Source organism: Lottia gigantea (assembly GCF_000327385.1).
Source record: "Lottia gigantea unplaced genomic scaffold LOTGIsca_62, whole genome shotgun sequence".
NCBI classification, from domain to species: domain Eukaryota; kingdom Metazoa; phylum Mollusca; class Gastropoda; family Lottiidae; genus Lottia; species Lottia gigantea.
Genome location: NW_008710115.1, coordinates 1,077,098 through 1,102,373, shown reverse-complemented (window position 1 = coordinate 1,102,373; position 25,276 = coordinate 1,077,098). Strand labels below are relative to the sequence as shown.

At 31.2% G+C, this 25,276-nt stretch overlaps 2 protein-coding genes across 2 annotated transcripts; one reads left to right on the top strand and one right to left on the bottom strand.

Moving 5' to 3' along the window:
- Positions 1-301: 301 nt before the first annotated feature.
- Positions 302-5,132, top strand: LOTGIDRAFT_235280 (hypothetical protein). Its single transcript, XM_009064395.1, has 9 exons — positions 302-322; positions 1,802-1,873; positions 2,183-2,254; positions 2,914-3,026; positions 3,309-3,395; positions 3,712-3,830; positions 4,133-4,181; positions 4,532-4,664; positions 4,914-5,132. Exons 5-9 carry the CDS (start codon positions 3,358-3,360, stop codon positions 5,085-5,087), a joined length of 513 nt encoding a protein of 170 aa, XP_009062643.1. The 5' UTR covers positions 302-322; positions 1,802-1,873; positions 2,183-2,254; positions 2,914-3,026; positions 3,309-3,357; the 3' UTR covers positions 5,088-5,132.
- Positions 5,133-16,855: 11,723 nt separating this feature from the next.
- LOTGIDRAFT_220459 (hypothetical protein) lies at positions 16,856-24,810 on the bottom strand (the record flags this gene model as incomplete). Its single annotated transcript, XM_009064394.1, has 13 exons — positions 24,630-24,810; positions 24,428-24,468; positions 22,445-22,522; positions 21,806-21,869; positions 21,454-21,588; positions 20,911-21,001; positions 20,545-20,639; positions 20,237-20,299; positions 20,005-20,060; positions 19,751-19,799; positions 19,356-19,455; positions 18,053-18,159; positions 16,856-16,921 (listed from the first exon to the last, which is right to left on the bottom strand). Exons 1-13 carry the CDS (start codon positions 24,702-24,704, stop codon positions 16,856-16,858), a joined length of 1,020 nt encoding a protein of 339 aa, XP_009062642.1. The 5' UTR covers positions 24,705-24,810.
- Between the last annotated feature and the right edge of the window lie 466 nt (positions 24,811-25,276).

The window sequence follows — 25,276 nt, the reverse complement described above, 5'->3', positions numbered from 1 at the left end:
AAAATGATCTTAGCACTGGGATGTCCTAAGGTCTTGTTCTCTACATTGCCTCTAGGATATTCTAGTGCTAAGAGCATTTCGGTGTTATTTCACATATACATATATTTTAATCTCTAAGGATAATTGTAACAAACAAATTGTACAAAATTACAAAATTTTAACAAATGGATAATTCAGGATATTATAATTGTTTTATTATAGATATAAAGCTATCAGTTTATATGATGAACAGATATTATTACAGAAATTAAAACAGGCAGCAGATATACAGCAGTTATCACCAGAATTAACTCGTTTTAAACAGAAACTAATAGTCAGACAGGTAATCTTAGTCAACTTAATTGCCAATTTGTGTTGAATTTCAGTTGCAGTAACATTGTGCATAGTTTATTTTCATAAATTCAATGATGTAAGATGATAGATATAAATTTTTCCAGTTTTGGTGATATTTCTCCAGTTTTAGTGATATTACTTTAGTTTTGGTGATATTTCTCCAGTTTTAGTGATATTACTTTAGTTTTGGTGATATTTGTCTAGTTTTGGTGATATTTCTCCAGTTTTAGTGATATTACTTTAGTTTTGGTGATATTTGTCTAGTTTTGGCGATATTTCTCCAGTTTTAGTGATATTACTTTAGTTTTGGTGATATTTGTCTAGTTTTGGTGATATTTCTCCAGTTTTAGTGATATTACTTTAGTTTTGGTGATATTTGTCTAGTTTTGGTGATATTTCTCCAGTTTTAGTGATATTACTTTAGTTTTGGTGATATTTGTCTAGTTTTGGTGATATTTCTCCAGTTTTAGTGATATTACTTTAGTTTTGGTGATATTTCTCCAGTTTTAGTGATATTACTTTAGTTTTGGTGATATTTGTCTAGTTTTGGTGATATTTCTCCAGTTTTAGTGATATTACTTTAGTTTTGGTGATATTTCTCCAGTTTTAGTGATATTACTTTAGTTTTGGTGATATTTGTCTAGTTTTGGCGATATTTCTCCAGTTTTAGTGATATTACTTTAGTTTTGGTGATATTTGTCTAGTTTTGGTGATATTTCTCCAGTTTTAGTGATATTACTTTAGTTTTGGTGATATTTGTCTAGTTTTGGTGATATTTCTCCAGTTTTAGTGATATTACTTTAGTTTTGGTGATATTTGTCTAGTTTTGGTGATATTTCTCCAGTTTTAGTGATATTACTTTAGTTTTGGTGATATTTGTCTAGTTTTGGCGATATTTCTCCAGTTTTAGTGATATTACTTTAGTTTTGGTGATATTTGTCTAGTTTTGGTGATATTTCTCCAGTTTTAGTGATATTACTTTAGTTTTGGTGATATTTCTCCAGTTTTAGTGATATTACTTTAGTTTTGGTGATATTTGTCTAGTTTTGGTGATATTTCTCCAGTTTTAGTGATATTACTTTAGTTTTGGTGATATTTGTCTAGTTTTGGCGATATTTCTCCAGTTTTGGCGATATTTCTCCAGTTTTAGTGATATTACTTTAGTTTTGGTGATATTTGTCTAGTTTTGGTGATATTTCTCCAGTTTTAGTGATATTACTTTAGTTTTGGTGATATTTGTCTAGTTTTGGCGATATTTCTCCAGTTTTTGTGATATTTCTCCTGTACCATAGAGCAGGATGTAAGAAATTTCAGATCTCATATAAATTTTAAGTCTAATTGACTAATATCGCCAAAACTGTATGAGTATTATTTTGGACTGAGAGTTTTTGTTTCTGTGAATGAGTTATTGAATTCCAGCTAACTTAAGTTTATAGTATTGCCCTATAAAAAATTATGAATATTTCAGTTAAAAAGAGAACGTGGATTACCAGTATTTGATTTAGATCATGAAGTTAATAAAAGATTAAAATCAGATAAGGTAAGGCATTTTAAGTTCCTTTTAAATATTCAACGTTATATATTCTATGAGAGGTTCAGTTATACCAAGTCTCAGAGAGGAGCAGTTTCATTATATTTGAAGTATGCAAAATTTTGGCAAAGGTCAAGGTTCGTTCTTAATCTTCAAATGATGCCTGAAATCTATGAGAGGAATTTCAGTAAATGAAGTATTCAGACGAAAAGCCCAGGATTATGTGTTAACAAAAAATCCAGCTGTTAGACCCAGTTGCTGTTGGTGAATTATTAAGCTTTTTAAACCACTGCATATAACAATTTGATTAATTTGAAGGAAGATAGTGAGCCACCAGTACAGTTTACAAGATTTCCTCATGGCGATTTAAGAGTGCTAGACAGATTTCAGGTTTGTATTATAACAATTTAGAATTTAAGAAAAACTATTTGATTAATTGGTGTTTTTAATGACTTATGTATTCTTAATCATATAATTATGTTCTTATTGAGATATAAGAGTTTTGAAGAATCATAAATGTCCATGTATGTACAGTCTGGATAAACAAAAAGAGCACTTTTTGACCTTTCTTGATTGGTCACTCATTGGAATTCTGCTGGAAATTCTCTTCTAATGTAGCTAATTATGAATTCATTATGGACATGTGGGAGTAACTGGTATTTTTCCAAGTCATTATAACACCTCTACTTTCTATTCATATAAGCATTAGCATTTTCATTTTCATAAATGAAAGTAAGGGAATCCATCTTTAACCATTTGAACACAATTAAGCTCATATACTCTAAACTCCAAGTTATTTTCAGTCATTGATGTTAACATTATGTGACATCATTTGGGTATGGCCACATTACCATCCACTAGGGTATTATATCACAAATTTATGTGGCTGGTAGAGCAACTGCTAGTTTTGAAAGGGTTCAAAATCTTATTATTACAACTTTATCTTATAAAGTACTGGTGAGTATTTTCTCTACTTCAATATTAAGTGGATTGGTAGTGTGTATATTTTGAATCATTTTTCTTCAACTAACCTATAGTTCTGTTATTAGATAGGTAACCATGCCTCTGTAGAGTTACAGCCAGAAAGACCATGTTTTATCAACCGCTTAGTAGGAACAGATGATGACCAATTACAAAGTATTAGAAGCCCTTACACAACTAGGTATACATGCTGGCTTTAAAATTAAATAAAGAACTTTCAGGAAGCTAGAAAATAATTTCTTTATTGATGGACATGTTAGTGTATATTGCTTTTGATTGGAATGGATGTTTTGTGAAGAAATGTTGAAAATCTTAAAATTGTCGTCAAAATTTCAAAATTATATTTTATGATTTCAGTGTGCAATATTTTTTCTACCAAACTGATTTTATTTTCAAAAAGCTTGTCACAAGTGTCATTTCAAACATAATTTCTTTTTTAAATAACTGTATTTATTTGTTTTAGAATCTTAAAACCATTTATCAGAAGAGATTATGAATCACAACCATTGAAAATGAAATTATTAGAAGAAATAAAAGCTTATCCTCACAGGTAATATAATTTACTAAAGTTTCAATAAATTTTAAATGTTGTTCAAATTTTTTATAGAAAAAAATGTGTGTTATGATTATATTTAAAATTTGAAAATTATGCAGTTAGTAGCAAATTAGATAATTGTCTGATAACCGATGGATTATATGAGGTAGATCTCTGAATTTCCTTTACAGCAGGAACAATTCTGATGCCAAGGACAATGCCTTGGAGAGGTACTCCTGTTTAGGTGTCTAACCCCTATAACTAATTGGCTTTATGGAGAATGTTTAATTATAAGGGCAAATTTAATATTTTTTGTTTATCTATTTTGTAGAAATGATAAAAATTGGAAAGCTAGTGATCCACCATCTATAGATTATTGTTATGTTAGACCAGAACATATACCATCAGTTAATATATTATCACAACAATTCTTCTGGCCTCATATAGACTGTATGTATTATTATTATATCTGATATTCTCCATCTTGTATCCTCCATATGTTTAAACTGTGAAGGCACAATAAAGTTTTCACAAAGACACTTTTGAGGAGAATAATTATGTATGGTAAATGTTTTTGCTGAACTTTGTATAAGATTAGATATTGAATTTTGACACCCTTCTCTAGATTTTAACCTTTTCCACTAGACTCCAAGTTCCAAATTCTCCATGTGTATTGGACATTAAAAATGTTATAAGGAATGATTATATCAATATTTTATTATTGTAAAATATATAAATATCTTATTTTTCAGTGTCAGAATGTCTCCATTATCCTGATTTTAGTTGTGTTGTATTATTTAGGTAAGCCAATCACATTTCTTCCAATCAAATTTCTTCCCTCTCCAACAGTGGGATTTTGTGATGCGAACAAAAGGTTTATTAGCTAATAAAAAACAGAATGAAAGTTTGGTACATCAAGAACACAAGAAACTTCTAAATCATTCATAACAGATGGTTTTTACAATAATATTAGTCAAAAAATAGGGGTTGTGTATGATATACATGGAAGCAAAATGTAAACCCAATACCCAGACACCATCCGTAACATCTAGGTTTATGTGTAAAGTGTTTGTTTATTTGAAGATACATCAGGTCATGTTTTTATCCATTCACTTGTATAACTTTGCTTAAGAAATGTATTTGAATTTCAGAAAAATTGTGATAGGTTTTGCATTTATGGTACCTGATGTAAAATATAATGAAGCATATATATCATATTTATTTACTCATCCTGAATGGAGACGAGCCGGTATTGCTAAATTCATGGTTTACCATCTTATACAGGTATTTTCAGTTATTTTCTTACATTAATTTTGAATCTTTACCATTATCCATTTAATGTCTTTACCATTAATATTTTCTTTCTTGCTGTCCTCGTGAAGATTTTGAGAAACATGTTTCAGCAGCATGAAATTACGTGATCTAGTCATTTATTTGACAAAATTTTAGGAAGGATAATATTCACACATCTTCTTAGATGGATTTATGATACCAAGTATGAAATTTAAATGGAATTTTTGAACGCTATTTCAGACATGTATGGGTAAAGATGTGACTTTACATGTTTCTGCTACAAATCCTGCCATGTTATTGTACCAGAAATTTGGTTTTAAACCAGAAGAATTTCTACTTGATTTTTATGATAAATACTATCCTGTAGATAGTAAAGAATGTAAACATGCCTACTTCCTCAGGTTGAGAAGATAATAAAGTAAAAATCAATCTATATTGATTCTTGTGAATCTTTTAGTATGTCTTCTTGTCCTATTTCACTTCTTTTCCTCATAGGACCTTTGAGTTCCCATGATGAACTAGTTTAGGTACATTGCATTGGAGGCAAATATCCTGATGATCTTGGGAAATAGTTTCTTGCAAGCAGTGTCCAGTTGTTAGTGGAAGATGGGTACAGCTGCAAGAATTTCAAAACAGTAGATGCAAACACACAAGGCGTGGTACCCAAGCCAAATTACCTCTTCTGTTTTGTACTGTATTGATTATTCTGCACCACACACCTTACTGTACAGTCTTTTAGAATTTTTTAACCCCTCCTTCTCAGCATTAATTAAAATGAATATCTTATCTGAATCACTTTAGTTTTTTTAACTGTATCTATTGTAGTTATTGTAGGGTTAGTTTGAAGCTTAATCTCGACCATCATTAGGGTTTATTGGATGAAAATTTTACAATATTGCATGAATTTACAATGCCCCTGCTTGTTTGTCCAAAGCATTGTATTGTCATTTGTCAATAACATCATTGAGTTTTTCTCTTGATAACGCTGCCTGTATGAGCATGTGAAACATTGAGTTAATAGATACAGAAATAGTAAATCCATCTTGTGCTTCTTTACCTATGCCTATTTCTATATGTCTTAAAAACAACATCATTGAGTACTGTTAACAATGACTTCTAAATATGTTGAATGGCCATTGAAAATAATCAGAAATAACAAATGTTTGAAATTAAGATGAAATTTATTGAAGACTGTGGAACAAGCATGAAAACTGACCAACAAACAATCTGAATAGCACACAACTTAAACTTTCTATACTTCTGTACAATAACAATATACTTTACAATATCCATCTCATCTTCTATTCACAAATATAATACTCTATTACAACAACTTCATTCTCCTATATTTAATATAACCATTCATTTTATACCCTTTATATTGCTAAGTGCTATTACAATCTAACTGAAGGCCTTCACACATTGTAGACTATTTTCAAGGCAGAATACGATTTTGAGATATTTTAACAAAGATAATTTAATTAACATTTCAATTAGATAAAAGTGATGATATCCTGCCTCAAAAATATATTCAATGTGTGAAGGTCTCAAACAATAAATAGAGTTCAGTGCATGCCTTTAAGATTGAGAGTATGAACTATGTATTTATAAAAAAATAGCTTGAAAATCTTTCATAACAAATTAAAATAACAATAGAAAGTATTTGAATCCCAAAAATATCATTTGATCATTAAAGAAAGTATCTAAATACCAAATTAAGAAGATAAACCTCTCCAGGCAGCCAATGGGGTTTATTTCCTTAAAAACCTCAAGAAGTAGGTGTTAATATATTAAAACTGTTTAGATACAATATAAAGTTACACTAACTGTTCCCATTTTACATATTAATATGTTACTAAGAGATTGATAATTTAACCCTCTGAACACTGGCAGAAACTCTAAAGGCCACAAAGTAATGGTTATGTGCCACAGTGGCCAAAACCAAGTGACGTTCAGGTTATTTTACTAGAGTTCAGGGTAGGCCTAAAAGGAAACAAGTGCACTACCCACAAATCATAAACCTGAAAGTTCAAGGTCAGTTAGGCTATAAATAAGTTCGACTAGCCAGGTTTTTGGAAATGGAGAGATCACACTAAATAAAAAATCTAAAATCACATCTACTAGATGATATGAGATATCAATAAATATTGAATGTTAAAATATATACATATGATTTGTTTAAAAAAGGATGATATATCATGTAATACAATACATGATAATTTGATAAGCTTCAGAGATCAGCTTTAGAAATAAATGACGATTGGATTTTATTTTAGAATTAATAGATTAACTTGAAATTGGATTCATATGACACGTTTAGATTTTGAAAAAATTTAGAAACTCTTAAGAAGCAAAAACAAGAACAAAAATTGTATGGCAGTGTGTCAATTTTGGAATGTTTTTCATGGCCCTTTTTACTTATCAAATATACATTTCTAAAAAAATACTGAATTGCCATTTTGTTGTCAGTTTGTTATTCCCAAAGATAAATTAAGGGGCTATTTATACAGCAGTAATATTTACATTAAGCATCAGTTAGTTTTAGGGTACAAAGGGATAAATAGTATACGTCAAATTACTCATCATTACCTACCTACAATTTATATGTAGGCACTCCACTGTTAAAGTAATCCAAGTAATAATAAGGAGTCAGTTTAATTTAATATTGCTCTTCCTAACAATTCCTATTGTCAGGGAATATTGGTAGATAATAGGAATAGGACAAACTCTGAAACACACTTTGTACCCTAAAACATGTTATATTATTCATAACATTTGCATATATAATAGATAACCTAGGGATTACTTATTGGGTGCCTAGTGATGAACTATACCAGTACATTGGATCATGCGTGACATTGTCAATTGATACAATTAACTTTTCTTACTGAATTATTTTTTTTTGTTACAATAAATCTAACAAAGATTGGATTATCAGTCTAGAGGAAAAAGAGCCCTATGAAATCTGATTGCCATTTGATTCATAAGCATGTAAATTAAACCACAGAACTATATTATAGTTCTATGATTAAACAAAGATATTGGTGCACATTAAAAGAAAATTTAAAAATCAAAGTTCATAATGTTTCTTACACTACTAGTCTCTTTGAAGCTAATTCAAGGCCAATTAAGGTAATGCAAAGACCAACAACTCTGTACGAAAGACTGATACATTGCATTTTTTCATTTTAGAATATCTAATACTAGATACACTGCATTATTCATATAAGAGGAATACTACCTCTTTGAATGAACATAGGCAATAAGAGTATATTCCTTTTTGGAACTACGCGGTGTTATTACTATACCACAAAATCACTCCATAATACACCACATCTAATTAATTGCTGATTTATCAGATTATACAGGGCTTTTGTTGTATATTAATGACACCCTGTAAGTCTGCTTATCAAAATATACTCTTATTGGCAAAGCTATCTCTTTTAAAATTAGGATGTCTATGAAAATATGCACTTTGATACAATACATTTTTGTTTTACAAAATGGTGTTAACAGAATTAATCACCTCTATAAAATAAATTTATTTATGATTACTAGAAATTAAAATTAATCCTAAAAGCTTGCCCTGATAATTTGTTGACAATGTTTACAGAGAATAAATTAAGCCATAAATAATCAAAATAACAAAGAAACCCTGAATAACATTATCAGTAATAACACTGCCAAAATTGAGCTATTTCAATCACACTATGACTGCTTTTTTTCAGTCGAAGTTGACTACTTTTCCATGGGTGACCCCCTTTGATTCAAAAAAATCCAATGATGTGTAAATCAACAATAATATTTAAAATTAACACAATCTGAGCGCTAGGATGTCCTAGGGTTTTAACTTCTAACATTGTTTCTAGGATATTCTAGGGCTAAGATCTTTTGGAGAATACATGGCCTAGGTTCCAATTTTCTTGTCATTAACAGGAATATTTAGACGATTTGCTTGTACCAGCAGATTGAGCTAGAGCTTCTGCATTCTTTGGCTATACTTATCTATGTGTATAATGTTGTGCTTGTTGATTATTTAATAAAACTAACCATGTATAACCTGAAATAGATTTGTCAATAATTCTGTAACATTTCAGTCGAATTCAGACACATAGCTTAATGGTTACAATAATTATCTGTTATCATGTTATCATGAACAGAATAAAGATAGTTTTAGTGTAAAATCCAATCTTTGAAAATTTTCCTCACATATGTCTCCAAGGACATAGCCACGAAAATTTGGGCCAGTGCTAGCAACTATATCAGACTTGGAATAAGCTTTTAAGCATTCTTAGAGAAATGGATTTAAGTTAGATTAAAGTTTTTGAAAATAAAATATTTTAGTTTCTAAAGAATCAAGCAGCAAAACAGCCTATATACCTACCTGAAAATCTACCCCTATTTCCAGCACCATCTTAATGAAAATTCCTCCAATTATTCCCACCTCCACCTCCTGTATTATGATATGGATTTCTTGGATTATTCATACAAGCATTCAACATACGTGGTGATGCTGCATTATAAACAGGTCTTGAACCTTTCTGTCTATTATCATTCATTACTTTAAAGTCTGGTCTCGCGCCATTAAAGTCCATCCTAATTCCATTTACAAACACCGGTCTCACACCATTGTTGTAATTGGATTTATGTCCGCCAAAGTCAGGTCCTTGAATGTTGTAGTCCTGTCTTGGACCATTTGGTCTCTGGTGCATAAGCATATCCGATCTTGGACCAAATTCTGGTCTTTGAGTCGCAAAACCAGAAGGACGTGGTCCATTCATATTTGATCTTGGAGGCATGAATTCAGATCTTGGTCGGTTTTGGTCTGGGCGGTTTCCTATAAACATAGGTCTCTGGTGGTTAAAGGTTTGTTTAGGTCCTATTGGCATTCTAGAACCATTGTACTGTGTCCGATTATAGTCAGGTCTTGTCATTTCGGGCCGATTACCAACACCAGACATTAATGGCCGGATTATTTGAGTTGTATGACTTGTAGGTTGTTGTTGGTTGAAAACCTGGTTGGATGGTTGTAGTAATCTTACACCTGATTGTTGTATAAGATGAGGTGGTAATGGTGGTTGTTGCAGTGGTGCAGGTGATGGTGCTGGTGAAGGGGTAACACATTGAACAGGGTTGGTCAACATAGTACCTGCTACATTGGATGGTGCTTTTTGTTGCTGTAAATTTATTTGTGGACTAAGATTTGGTGGCATTGGTGAGTTAGAAAGAGGAAAGTTGGAAGGAGGGGGAGGTCTTGTTACATCAGGCATGCTGGTATTTGGTCTACCTGGCATGTTACTAAATATAGAAGACTGATTGACATACAAAGGTCCACCTCCCATAACAGTTGGTGCAGTGGTAGAGGAAGGAGTGATAAATTGGCTTCCAATATTATAACCCTGGACAGGATTAGATGGATATGCTATTCTGGCAGTTTGTAGTGAATTTTGAAGCTGATGAATATTGGACACTCTGTGATTTTCCACTGGTGGAAACAATGGTCCTGATGATGTTACTGCAGCTTTTGCAACTGTTTGTGGCACCACATTCATACCTAATTGTTTACTATCAATATTATTAGTAACTAAACTACCCGCACATATACTATTACTATTTACAAAAAAATTAGTGACTGATGTTTGAGATGTTGATCTAGTAACTGGTGATGGTTTGGACTGTGATTTAGCTTTCCTACGTTCCAAACTACTATCACTTGTAGTATCATCCAAACTACTACTGCTACTACATGAAGAGCTACGACTTGATGATCTGGATGAATTAGGTGATGCTTTGTTTCTATTGGTAGATCGAGATGTATGACCTGATGCTGGTGAACCTGGCGGTGTGCATGGTCCTCGTTTATTAGTTGGTGGTGAACCAGGAGGTGTTCTTGGTCCCTGAGATGTTCTAGATGTAATACTACTTAATGATGATAAACTACTTCTCGATGGAGATCTGTTGATCTTTCTATAATACTTTGGTGAATTAGTTGTACTTCTTTTACCATCTTCTCTCTCCAAAGCGGTATTTGGACTACCATCTCCAGTGTCTCTTCGTTTTAATTCTCGGTTACGATCATGCTCTGACGATGCAAAGGCCACAAGTGCATCAAAACCACTATTGATAGGAGCTTGCCAATTCTTGGTGGAACCAGACTTTTTGTCTTTATTCTCACCTAAGAGCAGATAAAAAACGCAATTTAAGTTTTTGGCCGTGTATATGGATAATTTGGGAACTATTTATACAAAGAATGGAAACCCACAGCCACTAAAAGCATCATGCAAAAGAGTAAAAGAAAAGGGAAGGTGTATCAGTATATTTTCAAAATTTACTAGCATACAAGATTACAGAATATTTTACAAAGAAGTAGAAAATCAAAAGATACAATAGCTAACAGAAAAAGAATAAGAAAAGCATGCTGTTAGAAATTATTTGATTTAAAGTTTATTTGAAAATGTAATATTGGGTAATGAGATGTATATTGTTAATTGCCACCTAAACCACACCACTGGTACCTGACAGCAAGCAAGTCTTGTGAGCTAGGTCTACTTGGGTCTCAAAATGAATAGCAACAAAATAGCACCATCCACAATAGAGGTTACACAATACCAACCAAAATCATAAACACTAAACATTGACACATAACAACTCAAATAGGCTTTTAATAAAAACAAAATTTACATTTATATCAGTCAATTATTTAGTAGTTTTAATAAACAGTTACTGATTTAACTGTTCACAGTAACAAGTTTAGTTTATTATTATTATTCACATCTTACCAGTGCAAAAGCAGGAAGCTAGAATATCTATAGTGAAATTAAAGATATATAAGATAATATACATTCTCACCTCCAGCATTATTTGATTGATGTTGCTGCTGTTGTTGTTGTTGTTGTTGTTGTAGCTGAATTTGTTGTTGTTGTTGTGAAATAGATAGTTGTTGTATTGTATTAGGTTGTAGTATATAATTAGCTGGTTGAACATTTTGTACATTGATAGGTTGTACATGACCAGAAGCAAACTGTACTGGTTGGTGACATGTTATATTTTTAGCAGCTGGTATTGATATCTGGTTTGTTTTAACTGCTGTTTGGTTCTTTTTAACAACAACTGGGTTTGCCTTAACAACAACTGGGTTCGACTTGACAACAGCTGGGTTTGCCTTAACAACAACTGAGTTCGACTTGACAACAACTGGATTTGCCTTAACAACTGGGTTTGCCTTGACTAGTTGGTTTTGTTTTACAACTTGATGAATCTTTACTTGGTTTGATGTCACTTCAATTCGTTTATTTTGGACAGGCATTGAACCAGTTGGTGAACTTATATTCTTTATTTCATTAGGAATTGGTTTTCCTTTTTTAACTTCCATGTTTTTTGTAGTTTTTGGACTGGTTTCTCTACAAGGACTAACAGATTTACTACCAGATTTATAACACTGATTTTGTAATTGTTTCACTATAGCACTATTTAAAATTTCTTTATTCTTAGCTAAAATAGCTGGTGAATGTCCTTTCACATTGGTCATTGTCAATGTTGTTGTTTTTGGTTCAGAAATGGTATTAGATTTAGTAAAACTATAAGATGGTGAGTTACTAGTAACCACTGAACCGTGATGAACCATTTGAGATGTTATAGGAACCGATTTATTAATGTTCAAGGATATACTTTTAGAAGCAGGTTTTTCTAAATCTAAATTTGGACTAGACTGAGAATCCTTTCCTAGTTCAAATTTGAGATGAGACCCAGCATTGCGAACTGGAGTTCCAGATTTTAACTGCATTAGACCATCAGCTAAAGCTAATCTAACTATACTATCATCCTCTATATTGGACTGGATGAGATCAGTTGTATGTTCTCTGGAATGTACCAAGTCTTTATTTCCACTAACACTATTTGGCACTGACTTCTCTGGTTTAGAGATATTCAAAACCACTGACTTTGTCTTGGATTTTTCTATGTTTTTATCTACTATAGGTGTTGTTCTGTTAGTCATTTTAGTATTTTCCAATAGACTTTTAATGGACAGATCAGGTTTTTCTAATGTTTTTCCTACACTAGACATATCACTAATATTATTAGATAAAATATTTAACTGGACACCATTCACAGGCTTCAGTGATTCTGAGTCTACTTTGAATTTCTTGACCACTGAATGAACAAAATCATTTTTACTGGAATTGGTTTCCAGGGAGATTTTCACTTTCTTGGCACCATTCACATTACCATTCTCCTTACATTTTGTTAATTCACCATTTTTCTTCTCTAAACATTTCACTTCTGCTTCTAACTGTGATACTTGTTCTAGTAATTTATGTTTAGTTGCCATGGAAGCATTCACTTCATTATAAAGATAATTATGAGTGTAATATGGTTGTTGTAACAGACCATTCTGAAGAAAAAAAAATATGAAATGAAATAAATGCAGAGCTATAATTTAAAGTGTATTATTGTTAAGTCTCAAGTTTTACTTTAACGACTTCAGCAGAAAGGATGACAATTTGAATTCTCAGTAACTTTTCCTAAGCAAAACCATATTCCGAATGACCCATAAAATCAATTACCTTTTTGCTGCCCTTCTTATTGAGAGTTTTATTTTCTCGTTGTTTTGTAGCCTCTGTCTGAAAGAGAGAATATCATATAAAACAAGTAAACAAAAACAAAAAGTAAAACATGAATTGCATGCAATCACCAAACAAACACAAATAGTTACTGAACAAAAGAAAATAAATTGGTTCTTACCAATAAATTTTTTTCCTTTAGAAGATTAGAAATCTGGGATTGGAGGAAATTACTTTGTTTTTCCTTTTCTTTATGTTCATTAACTATCTGTTTAGCTTGATTTAAAAATTCACTGGGCGTCTCAGCATCTATTTTCAGCTAAAAATGGACAAAATGATGTCATGATTATTAAGAATCAATCAACCAAAATAGCCCGACCTTAATCATACCTAGTATATTATTATCAATGTATGCTAGACAGAATGCAATAGTCAGACATAATTGAAAAGAAAGTCAACTTCTAACTTACATCTTTAAGTCTGGCATTGAGCAATGTTTTGCTGTTTCTTTGAAGAGCTGTTATTTGAGTTTCCAACAATCCAACTTTCATCTCTAAATCTTTTCTTTTAGTCTGAAAAAATAGAAATAAGTTTAACAAATTATGCTCTAACGATTAGTGATGTCATCAAATACTTTGTTATATAGTGGAATTACAGGAACCAGAGACGTCAGATTAAAAAGTGGAATGGTGCAAATTGATGCTATCAGTGTTCACTATGGTAGCTCTGGTAGCAAACAAATATCATAAAATGAACACCTACCCTTTCTTTAGTTATCTGTTGCTGAAGACAAGTTTTGTAAGCTGGAGATTTCATATAAGCTAAAAATGTTATATACTGTTGTTTTAATTTATCTGAAAACATAAAAACACTTATTGAAAGGTAAAGATATGTATTATTCATTTCTCTTTTAATGTCAAGCTGTGTGCACTGAGTAAAATTCGTCAATTTTGTTTTTTCTTAACCATCTTTCTTCATTTCTAACTGTTGAGGTCTCCTTGATGTACATAGACACCAGCAAACATGCCCATCTTAAAGACTAGCTTATCAGACCTGCATAACTGACATAGGGAAAGCCAGCATGAAATATCTGAAGGTAATCTCTCAAACTTTACTAGGATTTCTCTCCAGACCTTCAGATAAATACAGAAATTTGAAACACTTCATCTCCCAAAAATGTGACATTAATAAAAAATATTTACCCATAAATTGATCTAAGGTTTGTGGTTTTTCTAATGATGATACAGTTTGACATTGTGTTGTTTTAAAATATGAGGTAGAGTTACTATTAGTCATACGACTATCATTATATTTCTGAGTATCTTTAATTTCTGAAAAATAAACATTACAATCAAATACAGGGGTAAGTAATTACTGGGAAATGAGTATACATATAGACCTTTGTGTTTTAGGAATATAGTCCTTTTAATTTCATGCTTGTTGATCTGAATTCAAATCAAAATCTGACATCATAGTCATCTCCCATTCAAGGAACAGGATTTGAAATAACCAATACAGAAGACCTCAGACATCAACTCTTTCTACTTGATAATACATGTATACAAAACCCTGAGTTGGATTTTTACGTTGAAGAGTTCTATCTTAGGTAGTTATTAAAAGGACTATATTCGTATTAGATGGTTATAAAACATTTCATATACAATATTCTGTATGATTAAACAAACATGGCTTCTTATAATTCAGTGCAGACATCAGACAGAAATCTCAGAAAGGTTTTGTTCATACCTTTTCCTGATGTTGAAAGTAGAGTATGAGTATGAAGCAGATTTAAACCATCCAAATCCAAGGCTTTTGTCTTATTTCTGGCTTTAGTCTTGTTTCTTGGATTAGAAAATGGTTTCCGCCCTGCAAGTATTAGAAGATAAGAAATAGAGGCTTTAGATTTCACAGTTGATGTTTTCATTATATTTATAACTTGACCAGTATATATTCATAAGTGAACTTAGCTGGTGTTATAACTTTACAACAAAATCCCTCTATTATCCAATAAACTAAGTAATTGTTGAAAAACACTTTACAAATATTAAGCATTTTTCTATAATTACCGGTGGTTTTTATTGATATACAGGGATTCTGTTGAATAGCTATGACAAGTCCTCTGGTGAATATAGACTCATTTTTGTCAAGTTGAAAATTTTCAATTCTTTGGTCATGATAAGATATAGTATTCCTTCAATATGACAGCTTCAAACTGACAGATGTTATTGCCTTCATTTTCGATATATTTTAGATTTTGCAATTGAATGTCAACAATGAGTCAGGATCTAATGGCAAAGATAATTGAAATCAACAACTGTGATAAAATTGTTAGTAGTTAGCAAACAGATTGAGAGTAGCAGTTAGATTGATTATTTATACTATATAATTATCTTCAGATGTAGAAGACATATAAAAGGTTAAATATTAGAAGTAAGCAATAGTACTTACTATTTGATTCTTTCTGTTTTTTATTGTTAATAATACTACCATTTAGTCTTTTATTTCCCACATTATTCTTCTTCTTCTTTAATTTCTTACTTAATTTCATATCTCTCTCCTTAAATACAATAACAATACTACTTTCAAGTCCAGTTTGAATACCACAACACTATACTTTAAAAATATAGAGCAATGTTTTTTTTTTTAGATATTGTTGAAAAGAAATGAAATGAAAAGAAAGTTTTACATCCTACTTTTCTGCATCTTATGGGCTAATGAACACGGGCAATGCCATGCAGCACCCTTTCAATCAAAGCAGCATTAGAAAAAAACAGTATCATCAAAGGATCAATTTACTATTTATAACTCACCACTTCATTTTCTTCATCTTCAGCAGATGATTTAGGTTTAGTTTGTACCCATTCTGTCCAGGCCCGTCTGGTCGTTGGTCCTATGTTAGATGCTGAACCATTCTCATCTAAGTTACTAGTTATAGTGGTAGCTGTACTAGTGTTACTATTACTATCTATATCAACTATTTTATTATTAGCTGACTGATAAGTATGATCTTGATGATCTTTACTAGATTTCTTTTTATCTTTATCTTCCTGTTGAACATAAAATTATATTGTTGAGAATCTTCTTTGAATAAGCCATTGGAATTGGACAATTTAATTAAGTCTAATTCCTCTAAGCAAAAACTAGATTTTCCAATCGTTCTTTTCCTTTCAAGCATAATATTTACTTAACACTTCACAACTGAAGTATTTGAATGGAAACTTCAAAATAAAATAAAATTGTTTCAGAGAGCTTTCTGAATTTCTGAAATGAAAGTCAGAATTCAGGGAAATTTTGGACAATTTGTAGCAGATCAAATAAATATAAACTTACATTAGTATTTTTATCTTTTATAACTCTTCCTTTTCTATCTTTTCTAACTTCTTCTAAATCCTACAAACAGGACACAGTTCTCTATATTCGAGAATTGATTTGGGTTGTGAATATTTCTCTTTGCATATTTGTCTTTTCCATACATGAGGTAGTCTCATTTTAAGTGCGGATAACTGGACACACATAGATTTGAAGAATCAAATTTCGATGGTGAGCTGTGAACACCATAACTCATTATCTTAGTAACAAAATTTCTGTTTCCGAAACAGACAAAACAATTTGTCATTACTGTTAAAAAATTAAAAAAAAATTTACCTTTGCTTTTGGATTTTTCAATCGTTGAAAGTATTTCTCTAACTAGAAAGTTAATATTGATATATTCAAATTCAGTATAAAAAATATGAGTTATATAAGTATTTTGATTTAATATTAACATACTATATAGTCTATTGATGCTCCATCATATAACTTGAAGCCTTTATTTGGAAGATGAAGAATTTCATCATTATTTTAATATTGCAAGCTTCATACATAATAATCAAAGCTTATAAATCAGAAATCAAGAAAAGGGAAGATGAGAGTGCATGTCTTGTTAATTTTAGTAAAGCACATTAAGCAAAAACATGTTAATAATTAAGATTTGGTGAAGTTAGTAACTTTATATTTAGCATTTTATCAGTTGCGTTCAATTGGATGAAATACAGATCTAGATGTTTCTCATTTCTACAGGTAATCACACTCACTGTCCCTGATCTAACAAACTTTTTCATTAAATAGTGTTTAATTGAATTCTGATCCAATAGCATCATAATTTCGCAAACTAGTCAAAATATTGTTAAAATTAGACTGACAATGGTATTTTCAAGCAATGAATATCACAGAATGATGCAAACAATGTGTTTGATTGGTTGAATATACTAGTGACCTAGAACATATATTGCAGTACAAATGCATCAAATTATGAAGAAATGTGAGTCACCCACAGGAAAAAAATAAAACATCTACATCTAGCTCACCGTTTAGAATTGAGTATATTAGTTTATTATTAAAATTAATAGTGAATTAGTTCATTCATACTAATTTTCAAGCAGATAGAGCAGAGATTACCATTAATATTATAAAGATTATAGCTATATTTTTAACATTTAACACAGACAACTTGTTGATAACATTTATAATCAAAGAAACTTTAAGGCAAAGTCTAAATCTATCATTCCAGTTGAAGGAAAAATTCAGGTTAACTGGAATCATGGAATTTTGTCTGATTTTTCAGGAAACTGGATGTGAAGTACAGTGTATGTAGAATAATTCCATGATTCCTGCAAAAAACGTTTTCCTTTTCCTCTAGAAATCTGAACAGAATAAACTAGGCATTTACTGATTAACTGTACATTCAGGTTCAATGGTTTGAAACTAGCACAACTCTCATGCCAATAACACAACAAACAACAATACAATGTTCATTCTGCAGATAAACCTCTTACTTACCAGTGTACGATCTATAGTGTGAACAAAGTATGTAAAGGGCTTGCCTGTCCATGACACGGCCCCGCACAATGGCGATAATTCCACCACATGCATTATAGATCCAATATCTGTAAGGCAGAACAATATAAAACAACAACCTCTCAAATAATCAAACTTCAGTTTAAAATCTCAACATTATATTGTATATTGTAATAAAGAATGAATTGGATGTTCTCCATTGGTCGTGTATCTTCTGAAGCTTATAAACAAATTACTCACAAATACATTTATTTCAGGACAAAATCTTCCAATTCACTTCTTTATGACAACATACAATATATAAGATTATTAAAGTGATGATACATGCAACATGCAAGGATGAAGTTAGTACAAGGCAAAACTAACAAAGCAACAAAACACTAAAACAAAACAAAGTGATATGGAGTATCAATTTATTACTTCCATCGTCATGACAACTCACCAAACTTCTATCTACTGTATGAACATAGTATGTGACAGGGTTACTGGTCCATGATACTGATCCGGGCAAGGGACATAATTCAGTTACATGCATTATACTTCCTATATCTGCAATTATACTAAGTTGATGAGGACAAGAGGAAACGAAAGTGCTAGAATGATCTAGAGCGTTTGTGAATACACTGATTACATTATTAAATGATTTAAATGATAAGGAGGTAGCTTGATTGATGAGTTCTGTACATTGAGAATTCATGGAATCAACCAGACGTTCAATAAAACAAGTTAGAACAGAGTTCAGAACATGTTCCACATGCACATAAAAATAGGAGAATTTTAAAAAGTACCACTTCAGTTGGAATTGAGGGCAGAATACAAACTGAACGAACCTGTTCAGAACTCTCCAATCGAGCATCACCATAAATGAAACATTTAACATGATGAAATATCTTGGTATGAGGCGTATGCACTTATATATGCCACACTAAATTATCGCAAGTGAATGAATGAATGAATGGATGGATGATTATGAGCAATATAATGATATACATGCAGTAAGTCTATATCCAGGATAAAGGGATGGAAAGATCATCTAAATTATCAACAATCAATAACACATAAACTTGATCTTAGAAAATGTGACTGTCAACATATGGAACACATTGATTCCTATGTTTGTCCAAAATGCAACTTTGTTATGTTAACAAAAGATCAACATAGTATTGTAGGCAACACTGTACATAAAAAATTTTAAAATATTGTTGGAAATCTAGCTTGCAACGATGGTTGTAATACAAAATTCTGAATGAACATTCCTACATTAACGTAGGAAAAATCAACTTACCACTTAAATTTCTATCTGTTATTCTAAAGTTTAAGGGACAGTAAGCTTTAGAAGAAACAATTTTGGCACCTTCTTTCATATTAGAAAACCTCAATTTTAACTGAAACAAGATAAGAATGATATGGAAACAAATTCAAGAATTATCAATTCTTTATAAAAGATTAACGTTATAACATATAAACTGATTAAGTGAACTTAACGCAACAAAGTCTAAAGCAATGCACCTCAAATATTTCAGATTCCTTTGGAAATTTTGTACAAGTATTACATGTTAACTCAAAATCAACTTTTGTAGTTTTTTACCAAACTCAATGCCAATGGAAAGCAGTAATCCAGCCTAAATAGTCCAGATGACTAAGTACTATTTTAAAAGAGAAAAAATTTCATTGTCTTACCTGATGATCAACATTTGGACCAAAAGCAAAATTGTTAACAAATATCACACTGAAAAATATAAACAAAATATAATACAATAGATATTAGATGGTCTCAGTGGAATTTCTCTCATATTTTCAATATCCCGATCCTATAAAAACCGAGAAAATGACTGAAAAGCTGGGACTTGACTTTTGTACCAATTTTGTACAAAATTTCTTTCTTAGCAATGTGCCAGTTGCATCATTAAATTAATTATAATATTTATACTTACGTTGCATTATTGACTTTTTCTTTCATTTCATCACAGAGAAAATCTCCCTTTTCAATCTGTAGAAAACATCAAATTACATCATTGAAATTAGTTCTAGTCATAACTTTCTAGACAAAATCTTTATTTACATTACTAGCTTATGTCTTTTTTTCTCAAGCATGATAATAATACATAAATATAAAAGAATAAAATTTATACGAAATAAAAGCTGCATAAAAGGAAGAATCTTTACCTTATACCCTCCATGTTTTTTACCATACCATTTCATCCATTTTCTAAATTCACGATCCATAATCTATAACACATAATCACAAATTATATACATAAATAATTAACTAAAACCAATCAATTCCTGTCTAATTTAAGGTGAACATAATGTCAAATATTCATTTTGAAAAATGCTATGGATAGGCTATTGACTAATATAATGCACAGGCGGAATAATTCATTTGGCTGAAGTTTGCAACAAAAATTAAGTCCAGTTCACTGCAATATCTGAACTTCTATCACCATGCCCTTTAATAATTAAAGGGAACTTACCTCTGCATATTCTGCTGGATAATCAGCCTTTTCCATACCATAACAATATTTACAATTAGTAGAAGCTGCTACTTGAATTACTACTTGTCCAACACCTAACATCAAAATATATGTATTTCAATAGAATAGTCTAGATAAATAATACATACCTCTAACTTCAAAACATTTTACAGAAGAACTTACAATAACAATTGCACAAGAATTGTTGAGCGAAAAATAATTCATATATTTAGCTTTTACTTTCCCCATGCTTGCAACAGCAGAATCTATTTGACGTTTATCTCATATAAGAAGAAAACTGTTAAATAGCTTGAGAAACTTAGTTTAAAGAAGCTTATAGATAAAAAATAAAAAACGTTAACTTACCACTACCAAGATCTATAAAGTAATCTGTATCAGTAAAATTAATATAGTTGATCATCTGTTCTACTAATTCAAATGATGTTTCACCATATACCTACAAAATATTCACAAAAATATTATACTATTTTCCTTAATTCTCTAAATAATAAGGATTCGTATCAGAAATATTCTACGGTTTCAATAATGAATATTCATATAATCCATAAAACCTATTTAACTCCTTTTACATTTGTAGCATTGATTTAGTTGCATATCTCTTAGGGTGTGCAATTTGAATAGTGGCAAAAAAAGAAATTACAAATTTTGACATAGTTATTGTCATAATCAATATAATATAAAGATAGCTTGCCTGACAAGGTAATGTAAGTTCACTGGCAAGTTTTAATAATAAGTATATTTGGCAGTACAGTAACCATCACCAGTATGAAAAATTTAGTCCTTCCGGAGTGTTTACGAGCAATTGTGGACGGATGGGCATGGTTACTGCCAATATATACATGCTCCACTTTAAATGGAGGCATATACAAACAATGATATAGAACATACCTCTGGTGAAAATGGTTCATATTGGTTCAATTTATCTGGATCTTTGACAGCTTTATTATAACATTGTTGTAAAATATGTTTTAAATGACCTCTAGTTGGTCTTTCATTAGGTTTATATATAGTGCTGCCTTTCCACTGAAAACAAGAAGAAATATTCTATTAACACTCAACAATAACACTGACTGTACTCATAGTTATTAATGTCATTGTCTACAAAACAGTTAATCCACCTGTAATTTTTGTAATTCCAATTGTATGACATCGGAGAGGGGCATCAGGTGCATACAGTCGACATATTCAACAAAAATGACAATTCATGTAGGATCTTTTTAACAGCTTCAAGTATACTTACAAGTTGAAGAATACTATCAATAGCTCTGTTATATTTATCACATATATTTTTCATACTCTCATAACTACAAAAAGAAAATCAACAGTGGACATCAATATTTGGAAGAATAAACTACATCATTACAAGATATTAAAAAATCTCAATTTTTCTTTTATTTTAACCATTTCACATGCAGTTATTTATGATTTGCTGTCATAAGTAATAATGACATGTCGAAATGCAATAATGCAACTTGACAACATTATTGAGTGTGGTATGTTTTTGTTGGATTGCAGAAAAGGGCATTTTCTTCTGGAAAAACAATATGAATTGCTGAAATTGAGCTTAATGGCAAATATGTAGTCAACTGTATCTTTAAAATTGGTCTGTGACAACTTCAAATAAATATAAGTACCCAGTACACAAATTTAGACATTATTTTTGATTGACATCTTTTCAAATTTATAATCATGAACAAAGAGGGTATGAATAAGAAATTGTATGTGCATACACTTAGCTAAGCATGACCAATTTAAAATAACTTCCTTAAATGTCATAAACTTATATAAGTATATATATATCTTTTGTAATTGTCCTCAATGTTTAATTTACTTTGTATTGATAAGAATTATTTAGTATTCTCGGAGAATATCTACATACCTTTTAATATCATAATCATTAATACAGGCTGTCTTTTCCAATGCTATCTTTAACTCTGGATAGTCTGCACATACCCATCTATAACATAAATATCAATAATTAGTAATAACTGTATTATGTTGCATATTATACTACAATACAATAGAGTACATGTATAAAAAAAAATCCAAATATTTCAGTCTTTAACATCAAATCAAAACTGAGCTGTAGCCATACCGTTCGGCTTTTCATTTGTTTTAGTAATCTAAAGATACATAAATTATATTCCCATTTTGTGTTAAAAATTTTTTGGAAACAGCCCCATCAACAGAAATGGTTTAGATACATGTCAAAATTCATTTTTATGTAATTGTTTGACAACTTTCATCTAAAGGGTGAAATAATGAGGTTTAAATTCACCAAACATTTCAGACTGCAAAAATTCATATAACCAGGTGTGTATAAGTTTCAATAGATAATCCATAACTTCTGTGTAAATTAACATAGTAGATCTATGTATATAGACCTCTAAATATCTGATAATATACAACTTCATTCAGATATGATATTCGTATCATTTTACTTATTCATAAAGCTTACTCAGATAATTCAATACTGAAGTTTCACTAAAACCCTTTTATCACTTTGACAACAGAAAACTGTCATTGTGCCAAGCAAAGTTCTATGTAACCTGTTAGGGGCATGGTATGTTTTCTTAGGAAGTGTCAAAAATCACAATCTGCTTGCTCTTTGGGACACTGTAATTTCTTATGGCCTTTTTGGTTGCGAAATTTCATGGATAATTTACTTGCAAGACAAGTTATTCAGCTTTTAAAACTTCATACAATAAGCTAAACAACAGCAGTAGACCATTTCATACTTGAAAGCTATCACATTTATACTAATATAAACTAATAATGTAACTCTCAAAACCATACTCGTTAAGACATTTTTAAGTACCGGTAATTCATTTTGCAAAACTCAAATCTGGGCTGCCTCCTTTAAAAGGAATCAGATCATTGGCATCAGTGGTTTTATTATTATCTTTTATTTCTTTGATGTGAGGTCTAGACAAAACAATAAGGAATATTGATTGGTGACCTAGAATAAAACTAGATCAATCTGACAGCCATTATTACTAGTACAGTACTATTGGTTCTGGTATTGCACAGTTAGTCTTCAGACTCTGACAGTTGACCTGGTTTTAAGCTGATTGATAGAAACATGTATTGATTTTATGTTTTTCAACTTTAATAGATCTCCTTTTCAAATCACATGAAAACTAGTTTCAACAATTGTACATATTATATGGAAATATATGTCAAAGGAATAACATGTCTGAGGCCTTTATGTTAGAGTACCTAGTATTATTGTTAAGTTTATGCCAGGGTTTCGACTCCCAAGATGATCCCAGACCTGGCTCTGTCTGATACATGGCTCTTTGACAATTTCAAATATGAAAAATCTACTTGAGAAAACCCACTGGTCTATATCGTACAGTTTCCTGTCGGATGTGGTGTAATCCTTAATTCTCAGTCATTCCTTCATATGTTAAAAGTCATCTGATCCAAATTTTGTGAAATTAATGAATTTTGAACCCATCTCCTATCTTTTTTTTTTAATTTAGTACCATAACATTGACAAATGATACCTTACATTAGAGGCCTTTTAGTGTCCTGCCTTAGTGCTAAGTAGGCAAATTTCATAAAGGCATAACATAGGGCACTACAGAAATGCTTAAGCCAAAATAATTCTGATAACATTTTCATATCCTTCACATTTAAGCTTGGCCTTATTGTGTAGCTGGGTTATGTCTAGGCTTAGATCTAATTATTAACTAATAAATTGGCTTAGCTCCTTTAAATTGGTTCACCAATCAAATGAGGTTATAAAGGACACAGACAGGTCAATGATTGCACTGAACGAATCAGAACATGCCTCAGTCTAAAGGAACGAGACTAAACGAATACTTATAAAGATAAAAATAGACACGACAATGCTTACCTTATAGTATCAACTATTTCACACGACCCATCTTTTCCCTCCTAAAAATCAAACAAAGACTGTCTTCATTTAAAGTTTATATTAATCAACATGGACAATCGTACAAAAATAAGGGGGAACGGTACTGAATAAGGGGGAAATTCTGTAAAGAGTGAAGAAAATGCCATCCATTTATTTTTATAATAGAAGAAACACGCCTTACCGTATCGGGAAAAGGCCACGTGTAAATGGCTGATTCCGCTCCAGCCGGACTGTGTAACTTCAGTTCCTTTGTCATCTTTGATTCCCTCGTACCCCTTTCGCCATTCGATGGTCAAATTTTCAGGCCACAATCCGAAAATTTGACCATAACAACCCTTTCACCCTGTGACCTACATACAGCGTCAGTCAGTCCCTCTGTAGGAAAGCCTGTCAGACACGTGACTCAAGGTGCTTGTTGATTGGAAGCCTCGTTACAGACTAGAGATTTCCACCAAAATGGCGGCGATCTTTAAATTGTTTTGTCGGTGTTTCCCTTTAACTTCTTGATCCAAATTATATGTTTCATAAAGGATTGGTGTACAGTACACAACAGTCGACTTAAGTTAACAATATACCAAAAAATGGTAAGATGGTCTTGTCACATTAAGAATAAAAACAAATTAAATCACATTTCACCCTACTTTCGATTTACCGTTATAAATGTCACTAAAGAAAAGTAAAAGTAGGTTTTGTTACTGGCTTCTAAGAAGTAAAGCTTAACATTAAATCTTGTTTCAGTATAACATAAGTTTCCACACAATTTATCCTTTCATGTCAATATCTTCTGTATACTGTTACATAATAATGGTACCGATCCCTTTCATCAGA

Excerpts from the sequence above, each read along its gene's own strand:
- LOTGIDRAFT_235280 (XM_009064395.1), top strand. The coding sequence starts at position 3,358 with ATGAAATTATTAGAAGAAATAAAAGCTTATCCTCACAG. Across the intron at positions 3,396-3,711 it reads ATAAAAGCTTATCCTCACAG|AAATGATAAAAATTGGAAAG; the intron begins GTAATATAATTT and ends TCTATTTTGTAG. Across the intron at positions 4,665-4,913 it reads TGGTTTACCATCTTATACAG|ACATGTATGGGTAAAGATGT; the intron begins GTATTTTCAGTT and ends ACGCTATTTCAG.